At 42.9% G+C, this 22240-nt stretch overlaps 1 protein-coding gene across 1 annotated transcript in view; it reads left to right on the top strand.

Annotated features, from left to right (window-relative positions):
• The window catches only part of fam124a (family with sequence similarity 124 member A), a 31676-nt gene extending 16201 nt beyond the window's left edge, over nucleotides 1-15475 (top strand). The window contains exons 3-4 of the mRNA XM_083922235.1: nucleotides 6615-7372; nucleotides 14556-15475. Of these exons, the coding sequence (XP_083778361.1) occupies nucleotides 6615-7372; nucleotides 14556-15365 (1568 nt within the window). The 3' untranslated portion in view covers nucleotides 15366-15475. The remainder of the gene's footprint in view (nucleotides 1-6614; nucleotides 7373-14555) is intronic.
• Nucleotides 15476-22240: the final 6765 nt, after the last annotated feature.

Below are 22240 nucleotides of genomic sequence, written 5' to 3'. Positions count from 1 at the left end.
ATACCATGAAAATAGCAAAAGCAACAATGTGTCAGTCTGTCTCTTAAAGAGTATCTGACTTCAGTACCCTGCCTGTGACACACAACCCAGAGTCCATTTGTTCCTACTGCAGACCTTTAAACATTTAGAGTTAAAATAAAACAGCTGGGCACTGCAGTTTTTAATAAATACACATTAATACACATTTGTTGCTTTAGTGAGTTTCGCAGGCAGAAAAGCAAATGTCCCCACTGTGGAACTAATAAAGGATTACCTTATCAGTTAACAGTTTTGTTTTTTTTGTAACAATGGAGCTCTACGGCACAGAGGAATGAGATGTATCAGCCTTTGGATACACAAAGGATGCTTGTTAGTAGAAGCGGTTCATTGTATGATCTGGTCTTTTCATGGGGTTTGTTGACGATAAGAAAAAGATAGAAAGTTTTTGGACTGAGAAACAGCTATAATTTATATTTTTATGATATTGATGTATCAAATGAGAGTGTGGAAGAGGTCACTCGACAGAGAATTATCACCTGATTCTGCAACTCCACTCCCAGAAGAGCTTTATAGTGAATTATAGCTCATTGTTTCGCTGTCCAGCCCACAACTTCACTGTTGGGTTCACTGATGGTTCTTGCGTGATCTCGTGTTTTTGCGAGAATTTGGCTGATGTGTAAGGTAACTTACCGCCCTCATGGGGTCGTTTTTTAGGCTGCAGCAGCCAGCTGTTTTTAAAATCTTCAGAAAGCACCAAACAGCAGACAGTTAGTGACTAGATGGTGAACATAGTGGAGCATTTAGCAGCTAAAGAGATACGTCCCTCAGTAGTTGGTGGAGACCAAAAACAGAGCTAAAAGAGAGTGACTGTGGGACTCTCTGATAATGATAGTGCTCCGTAACTACTGGATGTGGAACTTAGGGCTGGCTAACGCTCAAAAATGTTCCACACAGATACGTTGACTTTGACACCAGTTCCTGAACCATACTTTTCTCAAAATCACTTTTATAAAATGTTTAAACTTTACACTGCCGTCAAGCCTTTTCATGCTCGTCTCTATGGGCTGTACCCTTAGACAGCCAATCATTTACATTTTTAGATCTTGGTACAAGCATGCTGTATGCTCAGGTATTGAAATTTGGTAGAAGGGCAAGGCATTTTTCGATAGTCGATACTATGGGGGCAATTCAATCGGTGTCTAAAAGTATCGAAGTTCAGCCTTAAATATAAACAACTGTTTGGTAACACGTTTTCCAAATCCACTTTAAAAGGTGGTAAGTGAACGTTTGCTTTTTAAAATGATGAAAAGTTTTACTGAACTTGCAGAATATTAATATTATAGTCAAGACTTAGCATTTCAATTTCCTTGGTGGCAGTCAAACCCATGTATGAGTGTTGGAACTTGCATCTTTTTTGTTTCTTTTTACCAGACAAAAAGAGGCCTCCCATCTTGAATTTCCTCCTTCAGTTGTTTTGACTCAAACTTAGGGCCAAGCTAGCTGCAGCTAAAACACGCACACACACACACACACACACACACACACACACACACACACACACACAAAGAGAGAGAGAGAAACACAGTCCGAGGCCTTAGTGGAGTTTTCGCTGCTAATCACTCTCATATGTGCAGGGGCCACTAGAAGGCGTGTTGTTTTATCTCACGTCATCATCCGTGCGTATGGCTGCGAGCATGTGTTGCCGGTTAACACAGAGTGAAGGTAAAAAAAAGTCTGTGAGAACAAAAAAAGACACGCCTCTCCATAAATGTGCAAATTGATTTTTGTGTGTGTTAAGGACGGTTGTGCACATGCACGGGTGTGTATGTAGTCAGTGGAGTCCGAACATCAGCGTGAAGACTCGAGTGGATTAAGAGCTTAGAGACGCACTCCTCCAGGGCTTTACGCTCAAACCCCCTTCATTCCCTTCACAGGATTGGGGTGACTTAATCTCTAATTTATTCTTCTCTGTGCCAGCTCCCCATTAAACCTTATTGCCCGAGGAACGCCCTCAGCTTGAATGTACAAGGTAATGAGTAATGAGTTCTAGCTTTTGTACCATAAAACACAATTCCTTCCTTGTGGCTGCTGAGTGAATTTTAGTCGGTGACAGATACATCTGTGAATCTGATGAATTCAGATTTGTAAAACGTATTTTAACACCAGAGAAGTTACTGTGAAGCACTCAGCCGTCTGTACTTCTGCAACTGATCAAAGCTGCATCACTTAAATCTGCAATATATGGATCTCTTGATCTTTAAAGGATTTATGTATAATGTATTTATTGAATGGTTCATTCACTGAGGTCAACTACGAACGCGTTTTGCAAAACGTCTAAAGACCTCTGGACTGACAAGATTTAATAACAGGAGCACCATCTATAATGCAACACAGTTCAACAGCACCACTGACTACTTCCTCCAAAATCCCTCTAATAAAGCATCACCATTATAACCTTCATAAAGGTAGGATTTATTGCAGGTTTTGTTTATTGCCGCTGTACGAGACTGCATTAGCTAGGTGTGCCTGTGTTTCTCATAAACTGGCAACTGAGTGCATATTAAATAAATAAGGATTTTATCTTTAAAGAAAACTACATAGAAAGTAGAAGAATAACAGTTTACACCAGAAATAACAAAGAGCCCAATAAACAGAATGAAGACATGCAACGGAAATGATTTAAAGTGTCATTCTGCTGAGAAACAGTATCTTGTTGTGGAAGATTTTAACTGACTAAATATAACTAAAGTAAACAAAGTAAAGTGCTTTTACAATACGCATCAGTACATACATTTCCTTTTATGTATGCCTTTAATGTTATGTGTAAAATGATATTAAGAAGAGGCATATGGGCTCCAGCCCCCCCCCCCCAACCCCGACAGGGACAAGCGCTTGAAGATGAATGAATGAATGAATATAGCGCTTGTAAACACTAATGTTAGAGTTTCTCTCTTTCCGTCCTCCTCTACAGAAGCTCTGAAGCTATGTTAGCTTTTGTTTTTTCACTCATGTTAGCTGTAGTTGCAATTGTAATAGGTACACAGCAGATGCAGGTCAAGTTTCTAAATGTGTGATGAAGGACTGATGACCTTGCGTATTCATGATTAGCAACTCAATATACAATAATATAATACATAATACAATACTCGATACACTGATTGTCCGTGTCCTCGTCATTCCAATGGAAAATTGCGATAAACTGGCAAAAGGCTGAACAGTTAAAAGTTTAAAGGAAGGATACAACTACGCCTCACTGAAATCTTATCAATCTGCGTAAATTAAGTTTACAGAAAACAAAAAAAACACTAATAAATGAATGCAAAAAATACAAATTTTAGTGTTTCTCAAGCATAACCAGTTTCTTTTACGTAAACCTTTTGACCCTCTGTCACGTACGATGAACAAGGTTGCTGTGCATGTTCTTTGTGTTGCCGCGTGCTTTCATGAGAAACGGGAAGTTCTGATAACAACATCGATATTTGGCACCAGTGTATTAGTGTTATAACATATCGCACGAGGAAGTTATATGATTATATATTTTCATAATACCATCATTACAGCACACATCGCCTGTCAGGTTATATGATTGTTATGCATGTCATTTATCAGCTGCTGCACCAAATGTATTGTGTAGTTTAGGTGTGGTTGGGTGAAGGTTCAAGTGTCTGTCTAGAACTTTAAATATCCAAATGGATACCGGTCGTCCACGTGTTTCAAACAGCGGTTTGATTCTAACGCGATCAGACAGAAATAAACGAATGTGTGGCCCTCAGTGTGTCTGTGGCCTCGATCCTGACCCAAAGTTAGATTCCCCTTTAATCCCCAAAGTCATTTTAGATCCAGACTCCCAGAACTTTGGATACACGAGGAGACACGAGGAGGAAAAAGGAAGGGAAAGAAAAGTGATAGAGACAAAACAGAAAATAAAATGAGTAGAAATGGAAATAAATCAATAGAATTGAACCTGTAAGATGCTGAGATGTTTCTAAAGCTTGAGTCACTGATCTCCTTATCTGCTGCTCTGTTTGCTTGATTGTTTATCACCAGTTGTAATGAGGCAGAAGTCAAACAGGTTGGACAAAGTGTCTGTTCCTGTTGGGCTCGTTTCATGTTCTGACTCCTGAAAAGAGGAACTGTGAGAACTGAGTGTGACAGTGAGTGTGACAGTGAGTTACTGGAGAGAAATGAAGCTGTCTGGGTGATGTACAATGTGCTCTACAGTAAATACCCTTAAAGATCCCTATCATCCCTGTGTTTGGTGCCTTGATGCCGGCTACATGTCAGAGAGACAGACATTCATTCTAATGGGATCAATCGGGCAGTCGTTAATGAGCGCCGTGTGCGTGTGTGTGTGTGTACGTCTGTGCCCTGGCATCCAGCTTAAACCTGCAGTTGATCTTCCTTGATCCTGCTGTATTTATGTCACACGAGGACACTTTGTGTTCAGGTTGGGGTTTCATGGCATTTCACTGAATGTGAATCCAATATTCATACACTCACTCATCTTCAATATTAAATCACCTTATTAAATCAATTTAGCTTTAGTTTGTAAAAGTCAGTCATTGAAATTTAAGTCTTATATCTTACTTGCGAGGATGTTATTGTCCATCAGCAGCAAGATTTCACAAAACTGTCATAAAAAGCAACCACCAAAATAATTTCAAAGGATCCACCGCGACATGGTGGTTAGCACTGTTGCCTCACAGCGTTAGGGTTCCTGGTTCGAATCCCGGCTGGGGCCCTTGTGTGGAGTGTGTTCTCCCCGTGTCTGTGTGGGTTTATTCCGGGTTCTCCGGTTTCCTCCCACAGTCCAAAGACGTGCAGGTGTTTGTTTCATTGATGACTCTAAAACTGCCCGTAGGTGTGAATGGTTGTCTGTCTCTGTTCGTCTCTATGTGTCCTGTGATAGACTGGCGTCCTGTCCAGGGTGTACCCCGCCTCACGCCCGATGTCAGCTGGGATCGGCTCCAGCCCCCCTGCAACCCCGACAGGGACAAGCGGTTTAAGATGAATGAATGAATGAATGATGAACTTCTAAATTGATCTAGAGGAGCTAATTCAATTACACAAATTTAAACATTGTTCACTCTCAAAAGGTCTCAACTGCAGCCTGAAAATGTTGACTTACTTATTTTCTTTTGGTTTCTTTTCAATGGTCCCACCTGTCCAAGGACATCCTGAGGACATTCTTATTATTATCATGAGTGTTTATGTTTTTTTAGCTTGATATGTCTGTGGAAAATCTACTCGCCCCATTTTCATAAAACTTTTTGGATGGGTGTAGCATAGTTTAGAGCAGATCTGAGTAATGGGGCGCATACACGAATAATTTTTTTTCTCCGATAACATTATTAATTTCGTGTCGGAATAATCAGACAAATTAGTTCCCAATAAGGGAAAATTCACACTGCACCGACATCAGCCTTTAAGTTTAAATGATTTAACTTTGTGAAAACAAAGTCTAAGAATAAAACTTTATGTTGAAACAACTTTTTAGACAAAGAAGATTTTCCCATTTTCATCTTACGCCCAAACAGATATAGTACCAAAACTAAGACATTGTTTTTTGTACTATAATTGTGTATCATTCTGGACCCTGAGCTGACGTTACACCTCTAATGGCCACCAGCAAAGTGTCGTCGTAACCTGATCTTAACATTTAGAAAATGTCACCTCTGTGGTCAACCATCCTTTTGCAAAGGCCAACGGGACTCATGAGACCCAACCTGTCCCTGTTTGGCCTCTCTGTTTCATGGAGGGATTCTGGCAACAGCCAAACAGTCGGCTGTGCCAGGGGACAGGGAGACTGTGTGTCCTTTCCCAAACTGCCTCAAAGCACGGACGAAATGGGACAAGTCCCCCGAGAAGTCAAATAAAGACCGTAGGAATATGAGAGAACATGGAGATGAGGAGATAAGGTGCAAGTGTGTACATGTAACATGCGTGAATGAAAACACTAGTGTTGCAGTACCTATGCCAGGGTGCTGAGCTCTTTCCAGGTCAGGGGTTCACTCGGAGGCTACACCTGAATGCATCGCTCCTGCTGTGGTCTGGAACATTCCTCCGGGCTTCAGTAATGACCTCCTAATGGCACTAATGAGCCTCCGCAGAGGAGTCCTGCTCCACATGGGTCTGGTGGAAATGAGAGAGGAGGGGGGGGTGAAAGGGGGGGAGAAAGGTAAACATAGAAATTGGGAGAAAGATGGAGTTAGATGTGGATGAGTGAAATGGAGAAGGATGAGAGATCTGTGGGAAGGAGGGAGGGAAAAGGACCGGGGGGGATAATGAGGAGAAAAGGAGAAAATGTTTGAAAAAGAAACAGTATTTACGTCTAATGTGAACTTGTGCCACTTGAGTGTGCCACTCGTGTAGAAACATTTCTATCAGGGACGTAAGGGGCCACAATCTCACCCTGAGCTTCATCGTTTTGGTTGCTCAACCTCAACCACAATTTCTTTGCCATCACCAGAATATTTTTCCCAACCTTAACCACACTTGTTTAGAGGCGATGAGGTTTCTTTGTTTGCCCCTAACTATGTCTAGTTTGGTTTTCCCAAATTCAGAAAGCTGGTTATAATTTATTGTGTCTCTCTCTTCCCATTTCTTGCCTTGTCTTGATGCTGTTGTATGTGGAGGCGAGTTTTCCATGGGTGAGCTCCAGGATCCCTTCCTTGTCAGCGTCCACCTCATCGCCGACCCCGGACACGGCAAGTTCCTGCAGCGTGCTGCCGATGCTGTGCTGGCGTGGGTCCACCCTGAGCTGCAGCTCTTCCGAGTCTCAGAGCGAGCCTCCGTCTCCCGGCCCAAGCACCATCCAAACGTCAGCCCGGTGGCAGCCTGCCAGCCGGCCATGGCGGTCATCGTCTTCCTCCAGGAGGCGTACGGTGGCGATGAGCAGATACTGATGCTTCACCGCGCTCTGCAGAAGCCGCCTTGGCGCTACCACCACACTGAAAAAGTCAGCAATGGCCGGCGGATGTTACCGCTGACGCCCTGCAGTCAGGACTTTTTCACTCTGTCTGCCGGCACGCCGCTCTGGGCCGTGCGGCAGGTCCATTACGGGAAAGAAATTGTGCGATTCACTGTTTATTGCCAACACGAAAATTACGCGGACATGGTGCGGCTTTACAAGCTGCTGCTTCAGCGCAGGGTAGCGCAGAAGAAGGAGGACTTTTGCTTCTTTGTGGTGTACTCCAACCCGGATATGGAGATCCAGTTGTCATTCAAGAAGCTCCCACGAGGCCAGAGTCCGGCGGTGCTGGAGTCAGCGGTGATGGAGGTGAGGGTACGAGATGTCGGGACGCTGGTGCCCCTGCTGCCACACCCCTGCAGCCCAATCAGTGAGGTCCGCTGGCAGACAGAGGACTACGACGGGAATAAGATCTTGCTGCAGGTAAGGGTGCTTTCTGTTGGTTAGTTTTTCATTTCTTGAAGTGTCCAGGCCATGATTTACTTTTTCTATTTCTTGGGGAGAAAATAAATGGTAAATGGACTTGTATGTACTTATGTAGCGCCTTTCTGGTCTCTCACAGTGTTTGTCACATTCACCCATTCACACAGACATTCACACTGATGGCAGTGGACATCTACATACCATCTAATCTAACCATTCACACCACATTTACACACCCATCCCATGGGATCGAACCACTGCTCTCTCGAATAGAGGATGACCCACTCTTCCACTGAGCCACAGTCGCTGTAAATAGACTACACAATATAAAACAATGATTCTGACTAAAAAAATGTGGTTTATATGTTCATCGTATTACCCAGGTTACACTGATGACCTCCACCACTGGGAACAGTCCGGTCTTGTAATCCCAAAAAATACTTTTCAATAGGTTTCACTTAAATTAAATAGAAACGAGTGATTCATTTTTGGTACCGTGTGGCCTTTTGTAAACCACTTTACACTTTTGCTGATAACCTAAAGCATAAGGTTTAAAAGTAACGTACATTTTACCCAGGATTAAGACACAATATCTCGAGTTTTATCTATGAAACTCTCTTCTCGTTCAGAGCACTGACTGTAGCCACCAAGTTGCATACAAGAAAAACAGAGGAAAGTCAGTGTCTTGGGTGAAAGAATTACAGAAGCAGAAGGAGAGAACGGAAGAAAAAATTGGTTCAGAGAGGGATGTCAAACTGATGCTACAGCCAAGAATAACAAACTCACAGCAGACAAAGCAGCTTTGAGTCTCCTCAAGTTGTAGCCCCATTTAATGTATCCATCACCATCCATCCATCCATCCTTCATCCAGACCTTAAAAGGTTTGCACGTGCACATTTAACTGTTTTACAGTGGTTATACGTGGATGAAAGGAAAACGACTGTGGATGAATACACACACACACACACACACACACACACACACACACCCACACACACACACACACACACACACACACACACACACACACGGTCCTTGTTTGGAGGGTATCAGTTTCAGAGGGGATATGTGTCCAGGCAGTGGCAGATAAGTAGTTTTGAAAGTTCAAGCCGATTAAGCAGCAGTCCATTACTGGGATTGGAACAGCACCGAAGAAACAATAAGCTAATCTGTCATGACAATGGACCATATGCATGACGCTTAACTGCCACCTGGCCTGAAGTCATGTGCTCCTCCGCACTGTCACACACTGAATTACACCGTGTCATGACTGACGCAAGGACGTGATCAGCAGGCAGACGGTCTTTATGTCTCATATTAGGCACACGAGAGGCAAAGCAAGTTTACTTAGCGCACATTTAAACACAAGGGCAAATTGATTTACAACAGCAAACATACAATAAATAAAGATAAAATAAGAGAATTTTAACAAAGCATAAAAAATCCCAGTTTTGTCACAGATTATGAGAAAGAGAGGGAAACCTAGAGATCATCTTGTGATGCGATCACACCATCTGTGACGCCAAATCGGGCCGAGTTCCCTGCTTCCAGCGCCCTTGCTCGGACCACACACATCTTTAAACTCGACCAGCATTTTTTTATCTCAGGCATTTTTTTATCTCAACTACATGAGGGGCGGCCTGGGTTTGAACCCAACCTATGGCCCTTTTCTACATGTCGTCTCCACTCTCTCCCCCCTTTCCTGTCAATCTTCAGCTGCTCTTATAAAAAAAGAAGGCAATAAAAGCTGCACCTGTAAAATTTCATAACTGTATCTTGCGCGGTTATCAGGCCAGAGGGGTAAAGTGAGGCCCTCTCCCTACGCGACTATTTCATGACCTTCATTTTGATCTCTACACACTACACACCTGACTATATTTCATGACTATATTTTGCATGGTTTGGATGCTATCTCGGGGAAAAAACTAATTTTGCCATGATGACAGACACACACGATGACTCACAAGATGAAAACAATACCAGTGTCGCTATCACGGCTGGTAAACACAGTAGATTTAAGATTTAAGAGGCGTAGAAGTAGAAGAATGTAACATTTAAATAACCTCAGGAAAAGCAGCAGCAAACAGAAAAGTTGAAAGCCTGAATTAAAAGGAAAAAGAAACAGAAGATCTCAAATGTTGGCAGTCGAAAGTTTCTAATATACGTTTCTAAATATAGAGCTACAGCCAGGAGCTAGTTAGCTTATCTTAGCACAGAGACGGTCCGGTTTTGAGAGTGGTATCAACCTTCTCATCTAACGCTCGGGCAGAAAGCAAGTAAATGTAATTTTTCAGCGATATCCTCAATCAGTCGGCCATGAGACGGCTGTCTGCCACCTGTCTGAACCCTGCATGAGGCTAAAATGTAGACCTGTGGCTGCCTTTTCAATGTTTCTAGCCATATTGATGCAAACTGTCAACCTCAGGTAGATGGTACAATCAGTGGTGTAGTGGTAGTTCATGAGGTGGAGCTGCTGCTAGGTAAATGAGTGTGTAACCATGAACAGTAACCATTAATTCCAATGTCTTTTTGGCTGATAGGTGGGTATACTGTAACCTGACTCTCGCCAGATTAATTTTCGTTCCGCCTTGACTCTGCCTAGCTCCACTCAGCCAATCAGGGCTGCCGGGCCGGGGTTTTATAGATGTGAAGTAGCGAAGAAGGGACTGTTGTGATTCAGACAACAATGGCGACTCACATCGAGGAAGCAGGCGTCAACATGGATGCCGCTATTTCATCCCTGTTGTCCAATCTAGAGAATATTTCTTCTTTAAAAGAACACCAGAAGGCTTTTGTTGGTGGAAAAAATGTTTTCGCCCTTCTCCCGACTGGGTTTAGCTTTTCCCTGCGTTGCCCTCATCATCATCATGGGTTGATTTTGATGTGAGTGGTTGAAGTAGCACGTCAATAAAAATGACAGACAAGTGGTTTATCCAATCATATGCAAGGATTTTGGATAAGGCCCAGCCTCCTGAAATCACTTTTCCTATGGAGCGATCCCAGATGTTTGAGTGAAGCAACCGCAGAACTAAGTTCAGATGGCGGTCAGTTTATACTGTAAACTGATGGAATAAGAGGTGGGTTTACTCCATATATCTGCGTATACCCTCCACTACACCACTGGGTACAATGTAGTCTAGTGAATTTCCCAATGAGGGAGAGACTGGATGTGCTTCCAGTCCCTTCACAGAGTTAATCATAACAGAGTTTCTTGAGGAGGACTTTAAATCACAAATTGTCTTGTGTCGTCGAGGATTAGTCGTGGTGTCATCGTCTCACTGAGGTCGCATCTCCGGCTGACCTGGCTCATCACATCTGAACTCAAGTTTACAAGAATAAGGGTCTGATCATCAGCATGTCAACAACCTCATTACCCAGCACCCCCTGCTGCGGCTCCTCACCGACATAGTAGCATGTTGTCCTCACGGAAAACTGGACAGATCCTGTCATGTCGTATTAGCAGACGGAGGCACACACACTTTCACCCAGACATGCACAGAAATAGTTTCAGTAAATGCGTGCAGTAAACGCGCCTCCCTAAAGTGTCATTAAGTTTAAATCACAGCCTCGACAGTAGACGACAACACTCACCGCCTCGTTCTTTCCTGTGTGGGAGAGATAAGTATGCAGGCGTAAAACCGCTGCATGGCTCAGAGCGAAGGGAAAGAACAAGAAAGACAAAGCGCAGAAGAGAGTGAGAGAAGGATAAACAGCCAGTGGCCTGTAGAGAAGAGAAGGGCAGAAACACAGGGTTGAAAACACTGAGGCTTTGTTAGATTCTCGCTTTTTTCTTCACACGCTGACACATTTGTACTTTTATCCTTGTGAGCACCCTTGTTGAGAAAATACGTTCCCAGGTATTGAAGACAGAAGATGCCAAAATAAAATAAAATAAACAATCCCCCCCAAAAAATGATTATGCCATATATTTTTGCATTTCTGGTTTATGTATTCATTCATGTATTTATTTAAATTTAAAAGGGGCTGTACTCAACATTGATAACATGTGATGCACGTGCATGTGAGGGCCTCGTGTGTCGGTATCAATCGACGAGGGCCATCTTAAAACATCAATATTTTACGAGTTGGGGAACAGTTGGTAAGGACCATGTGGAAGCAACAATATTTCGAGCACTGGAATTTTAGAAAGTTTGTGACCCCGCCGGCAGCCGCCATTGTTTTCTCCTGCTTCAAAACAGACTGAGAACGTCCCCGCCCACACTTGCTAGTGTCGCTCAGCACTACGTCGTTTCATTGATCTGATTGGTTGTAGGTCTCACTAATTGGGTCTAGAGGCATTTCTGCACCATTGCTAATGCCCCTTGAATATCAAAACAAACCGAGAGGTTCCAGACTAATAATCATCTGAGAATTAGTTGAATGATGCCGGGCTAATTTATTTATTGAACTACCAAAAAACATGCTGTATCGTGATATATACTGTTGTCGAGATATGAAATCACATGTATCGGAAGAGAACATTTTGGCCAGCGCCCAGCCCTTACAAGGCCTCAATTACAGAAAAACAATGACTTAAAAGTGAAGAAGTAAGTTGTGAGCAAAAGTGTATATGGTACTAGATAAAGTGCGAGTAGTTACAAAGTACTTTACACAAAGAGAATTAAAGTTAAGAGGGTATAAAAGAGACAAATTACACAAATGAATCCTTCTTGTAAGCTTTCATCGCTAACATTACGTAACTACTTTGTCACACATACACACACAATATTAAATGAAGCAATACACTCAGCAGATAATGAGTCTGATTGTTAGCTTCTCAACCAGCAGAGCGTCCACTCAGCGAGGCACTCACATAAACAGGTGTCCCATTTATGAGCCATTGGCTGAACAAGCTGCTCTCTTACTACAAAGAGAAACAATCTGGTTCCATTTTAGTGCTTTTTTGTTCTTTACCTACCTTTTATCCAAGATATTAGAGATTTTTTCCCGTAAACATTCCTTCTTTAATAATAATAATAAGAAGAATTACTTTATTTATCCTGCACAGGGAAATTGAATTTTTTCACTCTTATTATTATTCATGTTACACACACAGGCCTGAAATACACACATGCACAAACAGGACCTATACATGCAATTAAGGAGAGATGTTAGAGCGAGGGGGTTGCCAGTGACCAGCGCCCCGAGCAGTTGGGGGTTCGGTGCCTTGCTCAACAGCACCTCGGCAGTGCCCAGGAGATGAACTGGCACCTCTCCAGCCACCAGTCCACGCTCCATACATGGTCCACACAGGGACTTGAACCAGCAACCCTACGGTTCCCAGCCAAGTCACCTATGGACTGAGCTTTTGTCGCCCCAAATGATGATTTTGGGATCATACACCTGAGGTTGAAATGATGTTATGTGTTAATATTTAATGATCAGCGAGAATATTTATTGATGATAGTTAGAAATACAGACGTCACTTGTTTCCCACAGTCTGCCATGAGGATGTGGTAAATCACAGTTCCACTCTTGTTCTCAGGAAACTTTAAGATTTGCTTTCCACGATATTTATTGTTTTTAAACCTGAACATATGGAAATCTGCAAACGCCCCTACATCCCCATGCTCTTGGAAATAACTGCTGCGTGGAAAGTTACGGCTTCTGCTTGTATTGTTTGGTTGGAAAAGCGCGATGACGGAGTCGACATGAGAACAGAAACATGGAGAAACTATCAGCATGGAGGGGAGGAGGGACCTGTGCGTTTCAATGCTTACAGGGAAGGGAAAACATAGACGAGAAACTGAACCGACAGAGTAATGAAATGAATACTGCTGCAGCTGCCCTGCATGTTAAAAAAAGAACATTTCCTCCTTTTGCGTCAGAACAGAAGAATCTACCATATTGCTTTTTTACTTTTCCAGACCTGTTGCTTTGTGGATGATAATCAAAACTGTGGATTTGTAGTGGAGCAGGTTTTTCTGAACAGCAGTCTCTGTGTTTTGAGATACTTTGGTTCATAAATGGAGGTGTGATACACATGGGCCTGCTCCGCAGCGCTGATGACTTCTCCAGCTGCTGGTGTGATTCATAAAGTGGCTTGGCTCAGAACAGGAGGCCTGTGGGGGCTTTTTGTGAACCCCAGGGTTCCCTCGTACCCCGTCCTCCTTTGCGTCGCATGAGGAGCGCTCGGTTGCATGAGAGCCCTACAGGGAGATGGTAATAGTCTTGGATATGTGCCCTCTGTGACCTCACATTTAACTACTTCTTCAGGACATTCGACAGGACAGAAGAGTTGCTGTGCTGTGCTACACTGAAGCAACCCCCCTTCTACAAACAAGCAAAATACCACTTGACAAAAATATCCCTATCAAATTAAAAAAATGTGCCAAATCAAACAACAAAATCTGCCAGAAGGGGATTCAGAGATCTGGCTAATAAAACACCGTCTGAATGAAACTTCAAACGAGAAAGACTTGTGAGGAACCGGAGACATGGAATAATTCCAAATGGGCCATGTCCAAAACCTCCACTGCCTTCAGCATGTCCCACACCTAAAGAGGTATTTTAAAAAAAAAAAAAACCTCCTGCGTACACACACTCTTCTGGAGCCAGCTGCATGTCATAATAAGGTGATGAAGTATAAGGAGTTGTAATCCTAAAGTAAAGTATTGTTTGTTGGTTATTTGCCAACTGCATTGTAGAGCGCCCTTGCTCAGACTACACCCGTCCACTCTGCCTTCATTTTGATCTCAACTACACACCTGTAAAGTTTTGTGACTATCTTGCATGGTTTGGATGCTATTGCAGCATCAAAATCTATCCACAGAAAGACAGACAGGCAGGCAGGCAGACAGACAGACAGACAGACAGACAAACGCCTGGCAAAGTACTCAAAAACCTCCTCTGTGGTAGTTCCTGCTACAGTAGATGTCACCTGGACAACATGATAGACACACAAACAGACACACAAACATACTCTCTCTCTTTCACAGACACACAAACGCACACACACACACACACACAAACACACACACACACAGCGCCGCTAACAAAGTGTAATTCAGTCTGATTATCAGGCTCTCAGTTAAGAAATATCTTACTAAAAAAACATCAAGATGTGTTTCCTTGAAACAAGTTTAATAATGTGTTGAACAGATAAGAGTTATTCACCCTTGAATTGTCTTTTTTTACATTTTTACACTGTATTCTAACTGGTTTTCCCTCCCTTCCTCCTCAGGTCCAAGGTGCACACTTCAAACACCAACAAGACCCCTGCTACATATCATCCACTGTCACTGAGTCCGCCTCAGCTCCTTCTACCTTTACCCGCAGCGCCGCCTCCTACAGGAACCGTCGGCACCACCATCGGGCGACGTCCCGTCCCAGAGCCCACCAGACCTCCCACAGCTCCCAACCTCTGACCTGTGAGGAGCCGGACGAGCAGGACCAGTGGGCTGCCCAGCACCATCCCGACACGTGGAGGACCCAGTGGAGGAGCCACAGGTCCGGCTCCCTCTTCTCTCTACCCAACATGGGCTCGGCCAGCTCCCGCTCCACCTGCTCCTCTCCAGGGCCTTCTCCCAGCCCCCATCACAGGAGCCACTCCCTCAACCGGAGCTCCTCCCTCCTCCCGCCCTTCCGGCTCAACTTGGACACTCTGGTTGGGGCGGAGGAGACGGACGTGGACACGGGGGATACGGTGAATCCAGGAAGCAGCGTGGACCTCACAGTGGTGTCTGCATACATCAAATCGAGCATGCCACAGACTTCTCGGCCGTTATCGGCGCCACCAGAAGACCTCGGGCCATCCCTCTCTCCGGGCATCCCAGAGAACGCCTACAGGGCAGCCACAATGGGCCGGATTCCCAACAGCACTCCCTCTACCTTGTTTGGATCACGTATCCACAGCAGCAGTGTGAAATCAAGTGCTGCTCTGTCCCTCAGTGATGTTTCCATAAACCAGTCTGACAGTTGCAGCGTTATAAGTGCACCAATTGAAGAGGCGGACAAGGTAGAAGAAGAAGAAGATCAAGAATTCTACATCTGATGTTTTGTTGAGAGCTGAGAGCGCCGACTCTGGCCAGTAATGACAGTGTGCAGCTCTACTCTGCCCCCCAGTGTTTGATAGTACATTTAAAATGATAGCTACAGTATAAACAAGAGCACAGCACAAACTGTATTTGATGTATGTATTTCTGAATGTTTCTTTTGTTGCATGTAGATTTGAGCTTTGTAAATGTCAGGTTATATATGTAAAATACACATTTAAAGGACCAATCGCATAATTGTGTACAGATACATTCAATAAATGTTTTTTCTCCATCATGTGTAGTTCCCACGACCACTTTAAGGTCCCTTTCCTACCTTGATTCTCCATTTTATGTATTTTTTTACGTTCGCTTGAACACCTATTATGGTTTGAGCATTCATGTGAGGATAAAATAAACTTTATTTATAAATAGAACATAGTGAAACAGTGTAACAGTGAATCTCTAACACGTCAAGAGGTAAAAGGAACGCAGGGTAAGGTTTGAAGGCCCAGAGTATGAGAATGGCAGCAAAGTTTCATATTGCATGCGAAATTCATGCAGAGTTTGTAATAAAAGATACAAAATAAGTTAGAGACATATCAATAAAAATAAATTTAAAGATCTGATGCCTTAGGCTGGTGCCTAATCGGTAACAAACACTTTAATTCAGTTAAAACAGCTGCACTCACAAACTGTCACTGCGGTAAATGACTTGAGTTTGTCTCTCACATGACACCTCACCTGAAGCAGATGAACTCACAGCACTCACAGTTTTGACTTATTGCATCGTCTTGATTGAAACATCTTTATCTTGCAACTGTGTTTGTCGTAAGTTGTGAGAACTGCATGTTTCCATCCAAATACATCAACTAGGTCCACAGGTGTGTAATACTGAGGGCCACCACCAAAACTAAGTTGTCACCCCCTATTGGCTTGGAGTGCACATTTTTCCAACACTCATTTTCTAATAGCAAGAATAAGTTATAGGCAACCTGTGATTGGTTTTGGGGCTATTAAGGGGGTCACTCTCATATAACAACATCACATCAGCAGCATAAGATGGTAGAAGGAATACGTCAGACCAAGATATTCAATGCAGTCAGCTTTGCCCAGTTTGACATTGAGCAGATTACATTATGTCATCTAAGTGCTACACTTAGAAACCGAAAGAGACAGAGAAAGAGTAGTCATCTATTTTGTTTTATTGTACTATTATTGTTAGTTTGCAAGGTTACTGCTGTCCCGGTGTCAAGGGGGAGCTCCTTTAAGAGGCAGGCTGTTTAATTAAGGGGACGCTGAAGATTACTTCCTCTATGCCTGTTCCTGTTCATGTTCATGAAAAGTTAAAGGGCCATTTAAGGTTTATAGTTTGGTGCAAAGTGAGGCGTAGAATAATAAAAAATAATAATAAAAGGCAGACGTTTGAATTATTATTTTAAGATGTAAAGGAAAAAATCCAAAAGGTGCAGAAAACTACAGACTGATACTAACAAAATATAGTCAGTCATGTAGCCATAATGAGATTCAAAAACAAGTAGAAATGTGGTTTTAAGATGAGTCAAACATGGAAATGTTCTTGTAATATTCGTATTCAGACTGTGAAGTGTTTCAATGCATTACAACGCTGCCCTCTTGTGTTGAACTTTGAGGCTACAGATTTAATTTGCATACAGGATTTACTCGGACAGGGATTGTATTGTCTTTAAAGAGCTGTATAATCATATGAATCTCTAAATGAATACAGTCAGATAGTCCATCCTACAGTTTTAGCAGAAGTTGTTAACTCTTGTGTGTGTGTGTGGGGGGGTCTTTAATGACCAGCCTGTGAAACCGGCATCTCTCCACAGTCTGAGCACTTAAACAGGTGCAAGTCTCCTTGTGAGGTCTCTCCACGCAGTCTGAAGAGGGAAACACAATAATAGTACACACACGGGTTGTCCGTCGAAGTCTCGTTGCAGCCCTGCAGAGGTGATGTCACCGTCAACCACTCAACACAGCGAGAGAGTATAATTTATTGCTTCCACAGTAGAGAGGTTGGAAGTCTGGAGAACAGATCAGTCTGCAAGAAAAGTTTCAAATATAATAATATATAACCTTCTTCTTGTAAAATAATTACTCAAAAGTAATTTGTATTTGTTCAGAACCAAATATTGTTTAGTGTTACACGCTGATGAGATTAGGAGGGAAAGAGGTCCTGCAAGGCCCCATGTTCCACATTATCACATACAGGTACATGTCTGTGGGGTTGACTGTGGTAATGATCACTTACAGCAATAATTCATAACCACTTGTACAGCAGGGGAAGCTTCTGCAGCTTAAAGTATACATTTGGATTTGATAGATCCGGAAAACATATCCACATATTTGTTTGATTTAAGTTAAGTGTAAAGTAAAATGGACGCACAAATAGGATTTCTAATCAGTGTGGAGTTGATCATTACAATAACCAAAGACTGCACAGGACACCAACCAAGTTTAGTACTTGAAATTGAATGGAAACTAGTTTACATCCAGTAGAAAGATAGAAACATAGCTAAAAGTATAAGTGGTGGAAAGGTCCAGCTTCACAAAAGAGGTCAAGCCCTGTAACTAACATCAAGCCTAGAAGATGATAATTACACATTTGCAATTCCTTTAGTATACATTTTGATCAGTTAACGAAGTCCCAAACAAAACAGCAGAATACTGCAATTTCATATTTAATTCAATTCAATGAATTCAATTTTATTTATAGTGCCAAATCATAACAAAAGTTATCTCAGGACACTTTACAGAGTAGGTAAAGACCACACTCTATGACTTATTTATGATTTACAGAGACCCAGCCATTCCCCCGTAGAGTACGGTGGCAACGAAAACCTTCACTATAACAGGCAGGAACGTGGAACAGACCCAGCTCTGTGGAGGACGCACATCTGTCTGCACCGGAGAGAGGAAGAAAAGGAGAGAGAAAGAGAGAAAAGACGGACAGATGGACAGAGAGAGACAAAGACAGACACAGACACACTTCCAGTAACTATAATATCTATAGTAGATATTATTATATTAGTGTAATATTATACTACAGTGGATCAGTTTAGAAAACTAGCTTGATTCCTTTCCTTGCACCCTTTCCTCATGCCTTAGTCCCTCCCACTGGAGACGAGATGAGGAAGAGACACAGGGAGAGAGGTGTTAAAGCAACAGGTATTTAATGAAACATGTGGCACAGCTGCCATGGTTTGCTTGTGTGTCAGACTTCTCTTATACTTGTCTCTCTTATGCCGAGGACACAGGCACAAAGGATACACCAGTGCATCCTCACACCATGCTCCTCAATATTTTTTTTAGGAATTGAGACGTCCTTCAAGATAACGTGCTGACATGGATTTCTGGGTCACAGGCAGGAGGACAGAGCGAGGGCAGCTGAGAGATATGATGGAGTAACTGTAAATGTTGTTATTTACCTCAAGGTTGTGCTGATTATCCAATACAGGAGAAGTGAAGAAGTTAATAAGTGGGACTCCATTGTAAACTTGCAACTTTCTTGCCAGGATTAAACTTTCAGCTGTATTTCTTTTAATGGTTGAAATGACAAATACTCAAAGAGTCAACTAATGCTGTTGTGTAATTCTTTGGATGTCTGTGACTAAGTGGCCCTGGAGACCCCGGGGATAACAGTTGATCCTCATAGACTTAAACTGAACCTTGAGAGCAGCAGACAGCAGCTAGATGGTGCTATAGTGAAACAGTTTGAAAGGCTTCTACAACTACTTCACAATTCACAGACGTCATTCTTAAAGATGCACAAACCAAAACCTCCACAGTTGAACTAACACACTGTTAGAACCAACATGATCCAACATGACTTTATCCTTGCCTTTTTCTTTGTTGCAGTATTGAATATTTAAGATATTTCCCAAACCTTTGAGGGTATATGTCCATGTGCTTTTAAAGCTGCTGTCCTGACACTCAAAATAACACATTTTCCCATGGTTCTGCAGACCCATGCTCCTGCGAGGCGAAGGCTACGTGGGACACGTCCCCTCACGTCCCCTCTCTCACAGTGCCAGCACTAGTGGCTTTAATCCTCCGTGGCGTACCTGGCAGATCGCTCTGGCGACACCGGCTCACAGCGCTGCTGGCGTTGTTGCAGCCTGGCCCGGCCCCGCACACCAGCATCCCCTCTAATCCCTCCCCGCCTGCACTGCCCAAGGGCCCAGGAGGCTGAGGGGAAGTAGGGCACTGGAGGTGAAGCAGAATGAGTCAGTCAATGAGTCAGTCAACTCTTCTACTAAACTACGCATTTTTGGCTGCTTTGAAGCTACTTTGCATCTGCAATACTTCTCAGCTTCTTGCCCTTTTTATTTTATTTTCTACTTCTTTTATATGTTAATAATGTAGCTATGTACATTTACTTCAATCTGTATCACCTTCTTCCGTAGTCTTGTTCATCCTAGTCAGACCTAGTCTCGTTCTTTTATTATTCTTGCTTTGTTCTGCTTGACAACACCTTATCTTATTCTTGTTGTCCCTCTTTTTCCTCTTCTGTCGTTCTTGTTGCTCTACTTTTTCTTTTTCTTTGTAGCTTTTCTTCTTCTGTGGCCTTTAGGCTACCATGAAGCAGGGATAGTGGGTTAGCCAGCTATCTCTGGGCTTAACTCCAGCATCATGAAGTCAGAGAGAACTCATCAGGCGTTTACGACTTTTCATTAGGTATTCAGAATAGTCTGTCCGTCATCATGTTCATCTTTCTTGTTGTTTGTCTTCTTGTTCTTCATCATCATCATCATCATTTCTGGTACATGACCATTTCTATACAAGTGCTTTTTTTAGTGTTTGGACGAAGCCTTTAAACAGACACAAAACACAAACTGCAAGGAGTTCCTGTTGTTATGCTACTCTGTAAACCCCTCCTCCTCCTCCTCCTCCTCATCCGTTCATTATCATTTTCCCTTCAAGGTCAAAGGTCAGGTGGTGGAGAGGGGACTGGGGTGAGCGGTCTGAATGGAGAGCCCGGGGACAGTCTCCGTTAGTTAGGGATTAAGTTGCTGCCGTGTGGAGAAAGGCGGAGGCGTCGCAGAGTCACACAGAGACACTCATCAATTAACATATTTTGAAATGCAAAGGAAAAACTCTCATGGAGTAACGATAAGCTCCTGGAAAAACACAGACCGACTTCATCACTCGATTAACTCCTAAACCCAAACAATTCTGAAACATCCACTTTTTCTCAGGCTTAAAACGCATACATTTACTAAAGCAAACCATGTACATATACAGGCCCCCAGGAGGTACTGATTCATTTAAGTTAGCAGGATGTGTTCACTTAACATCTTTCAAGTTACGTTCAGATTTTCGGAAAATATGTTGAATATGTTTACCAGAAAACGGACATCATGAATGACAACACTTCACTTATATAATGTATATTTTCAGCAATATTATGTGCTTTAATTGCAGGGTTGGTGGTTCCATCCTGAACCACAAATCGCTCCTGATGGGGCGTGCATGATGGTTCAACCGTCATTTGTGTGTGTGTGTGTGTGTGTGTGTGTGTGTGTGTGTGTGTGTGTGTGTGTGTGTGTGTGTGTGTGTGTGTGTGTGTGTGTTTGTGTGTGTGTGTGTGTGTGTGTGTGTGTGTGTACGGATAAATGAGAGGCAATTTGTAAAGACCTTTTTCCACTAAAGAACAAACAGACATAAACACACTATCACTGTCTCTTTTTCCTCATTTTTTATCAACCTGGCAGACTTTTATTTTCCTTTCTCTATTTCTTGTAATAAAGACGTCTTACATTTTCATGGGCATTTGCCAGTAAAGCCACTTTAAAAGACAGGCTCTGGATTCCTCTCTCTAAAGACATCTCATAAGTACACAACATGTACAACATGGAAGACATAATAAAGCAAACTTTTATGCTGAACTTTAACCCCGGGGGCTTTGAGATTTAGACTGGACTTTCATGCATTTATTTAGTAAGGCATGAGACGTGATTCAGACGTACTACAGCAGTGTTGTCTGTAGCACAAACTGGGTGACATGCCAGGTCATCTTGGTGGCAGCCGATCAAACTGTGGGGCAAACTGGCAGCAGTGAGAGGGCTAGTATTAGCATGCTCTGATAAAACAGTGCCAACTACACGTAATCACCTGCACATACAAGTGAAGAATGGTAACCTTTAGTGTGCAGGTCCTGTCCCGAGTGCTATACTGTACTCCCCAAACTGCAGAGTGACACTGCCCCGACCCCTCCGAGCAGCGGCGGCTTGCTTTGCATGTTGGTCCAGGGATCAGAAACAGAGAGCTCAAATCATTATTTCTACTTCACAAATATGAACCTCGAATAGTGTTCCTCCGAAAGGCCTCACAAACCGCCAAGATGAAAGCTGCTGTTTGTGGTGGCATCGTTTCAAAGCAATTGTTTTTGGTCAGTTACCGTGACATTTTATCTCCTCCATCCTAGTCCTTAAAACGCAGAATTCCTGGAGTTGGGGCGTTGGGTTTTAAAGAATGTGGCGACTCCGTTTAATGAAGCCACGGCTCCACTAATTAGTCAAGTCCAGTAATGGCCGGAATCCCCCCTCAGACAAAGCAACCAAATACCTGATGGCTACCAATCATGTTCTGTCCTTCATGGGAAAAAATGCCCACAATTTATTTGCTGACTGTCATGTCCCCAATTAAGAGGGACAGCTGAAGGGAGATCCCTCCACTGCAGATTGATTCTAGGTGAAATACAGGACATACCATCATGGACAAGTCTGTGTTTTCTTGTCTTTATATACATTTAGATAAGTGTACATTCTGGGAAGTGAATTATACAAAAGTTCTAATATACTCTGCTCCCTCTGACTGCAGACTAACTACATTACAGAGCTGTTAAGAGCAGATAAGGACGGATATTGTGCAC

This window comes from Echiichthys vipera (assembly GCF_963691815.1).
Source record: "Echiichthys vipera genome assembly, chromosome: 10".
NCBI lineage: Eukaryota > Metazoa > Chordata > Actinopteri > Perciformes > Trachinidae > Echiichthys > Echiichthys vipera.
The sequence above is the reverse complement of the archived record's forward strand: the minus strand, read 5'-3'. Positions and strand labels throughout refer to the sequence as shown.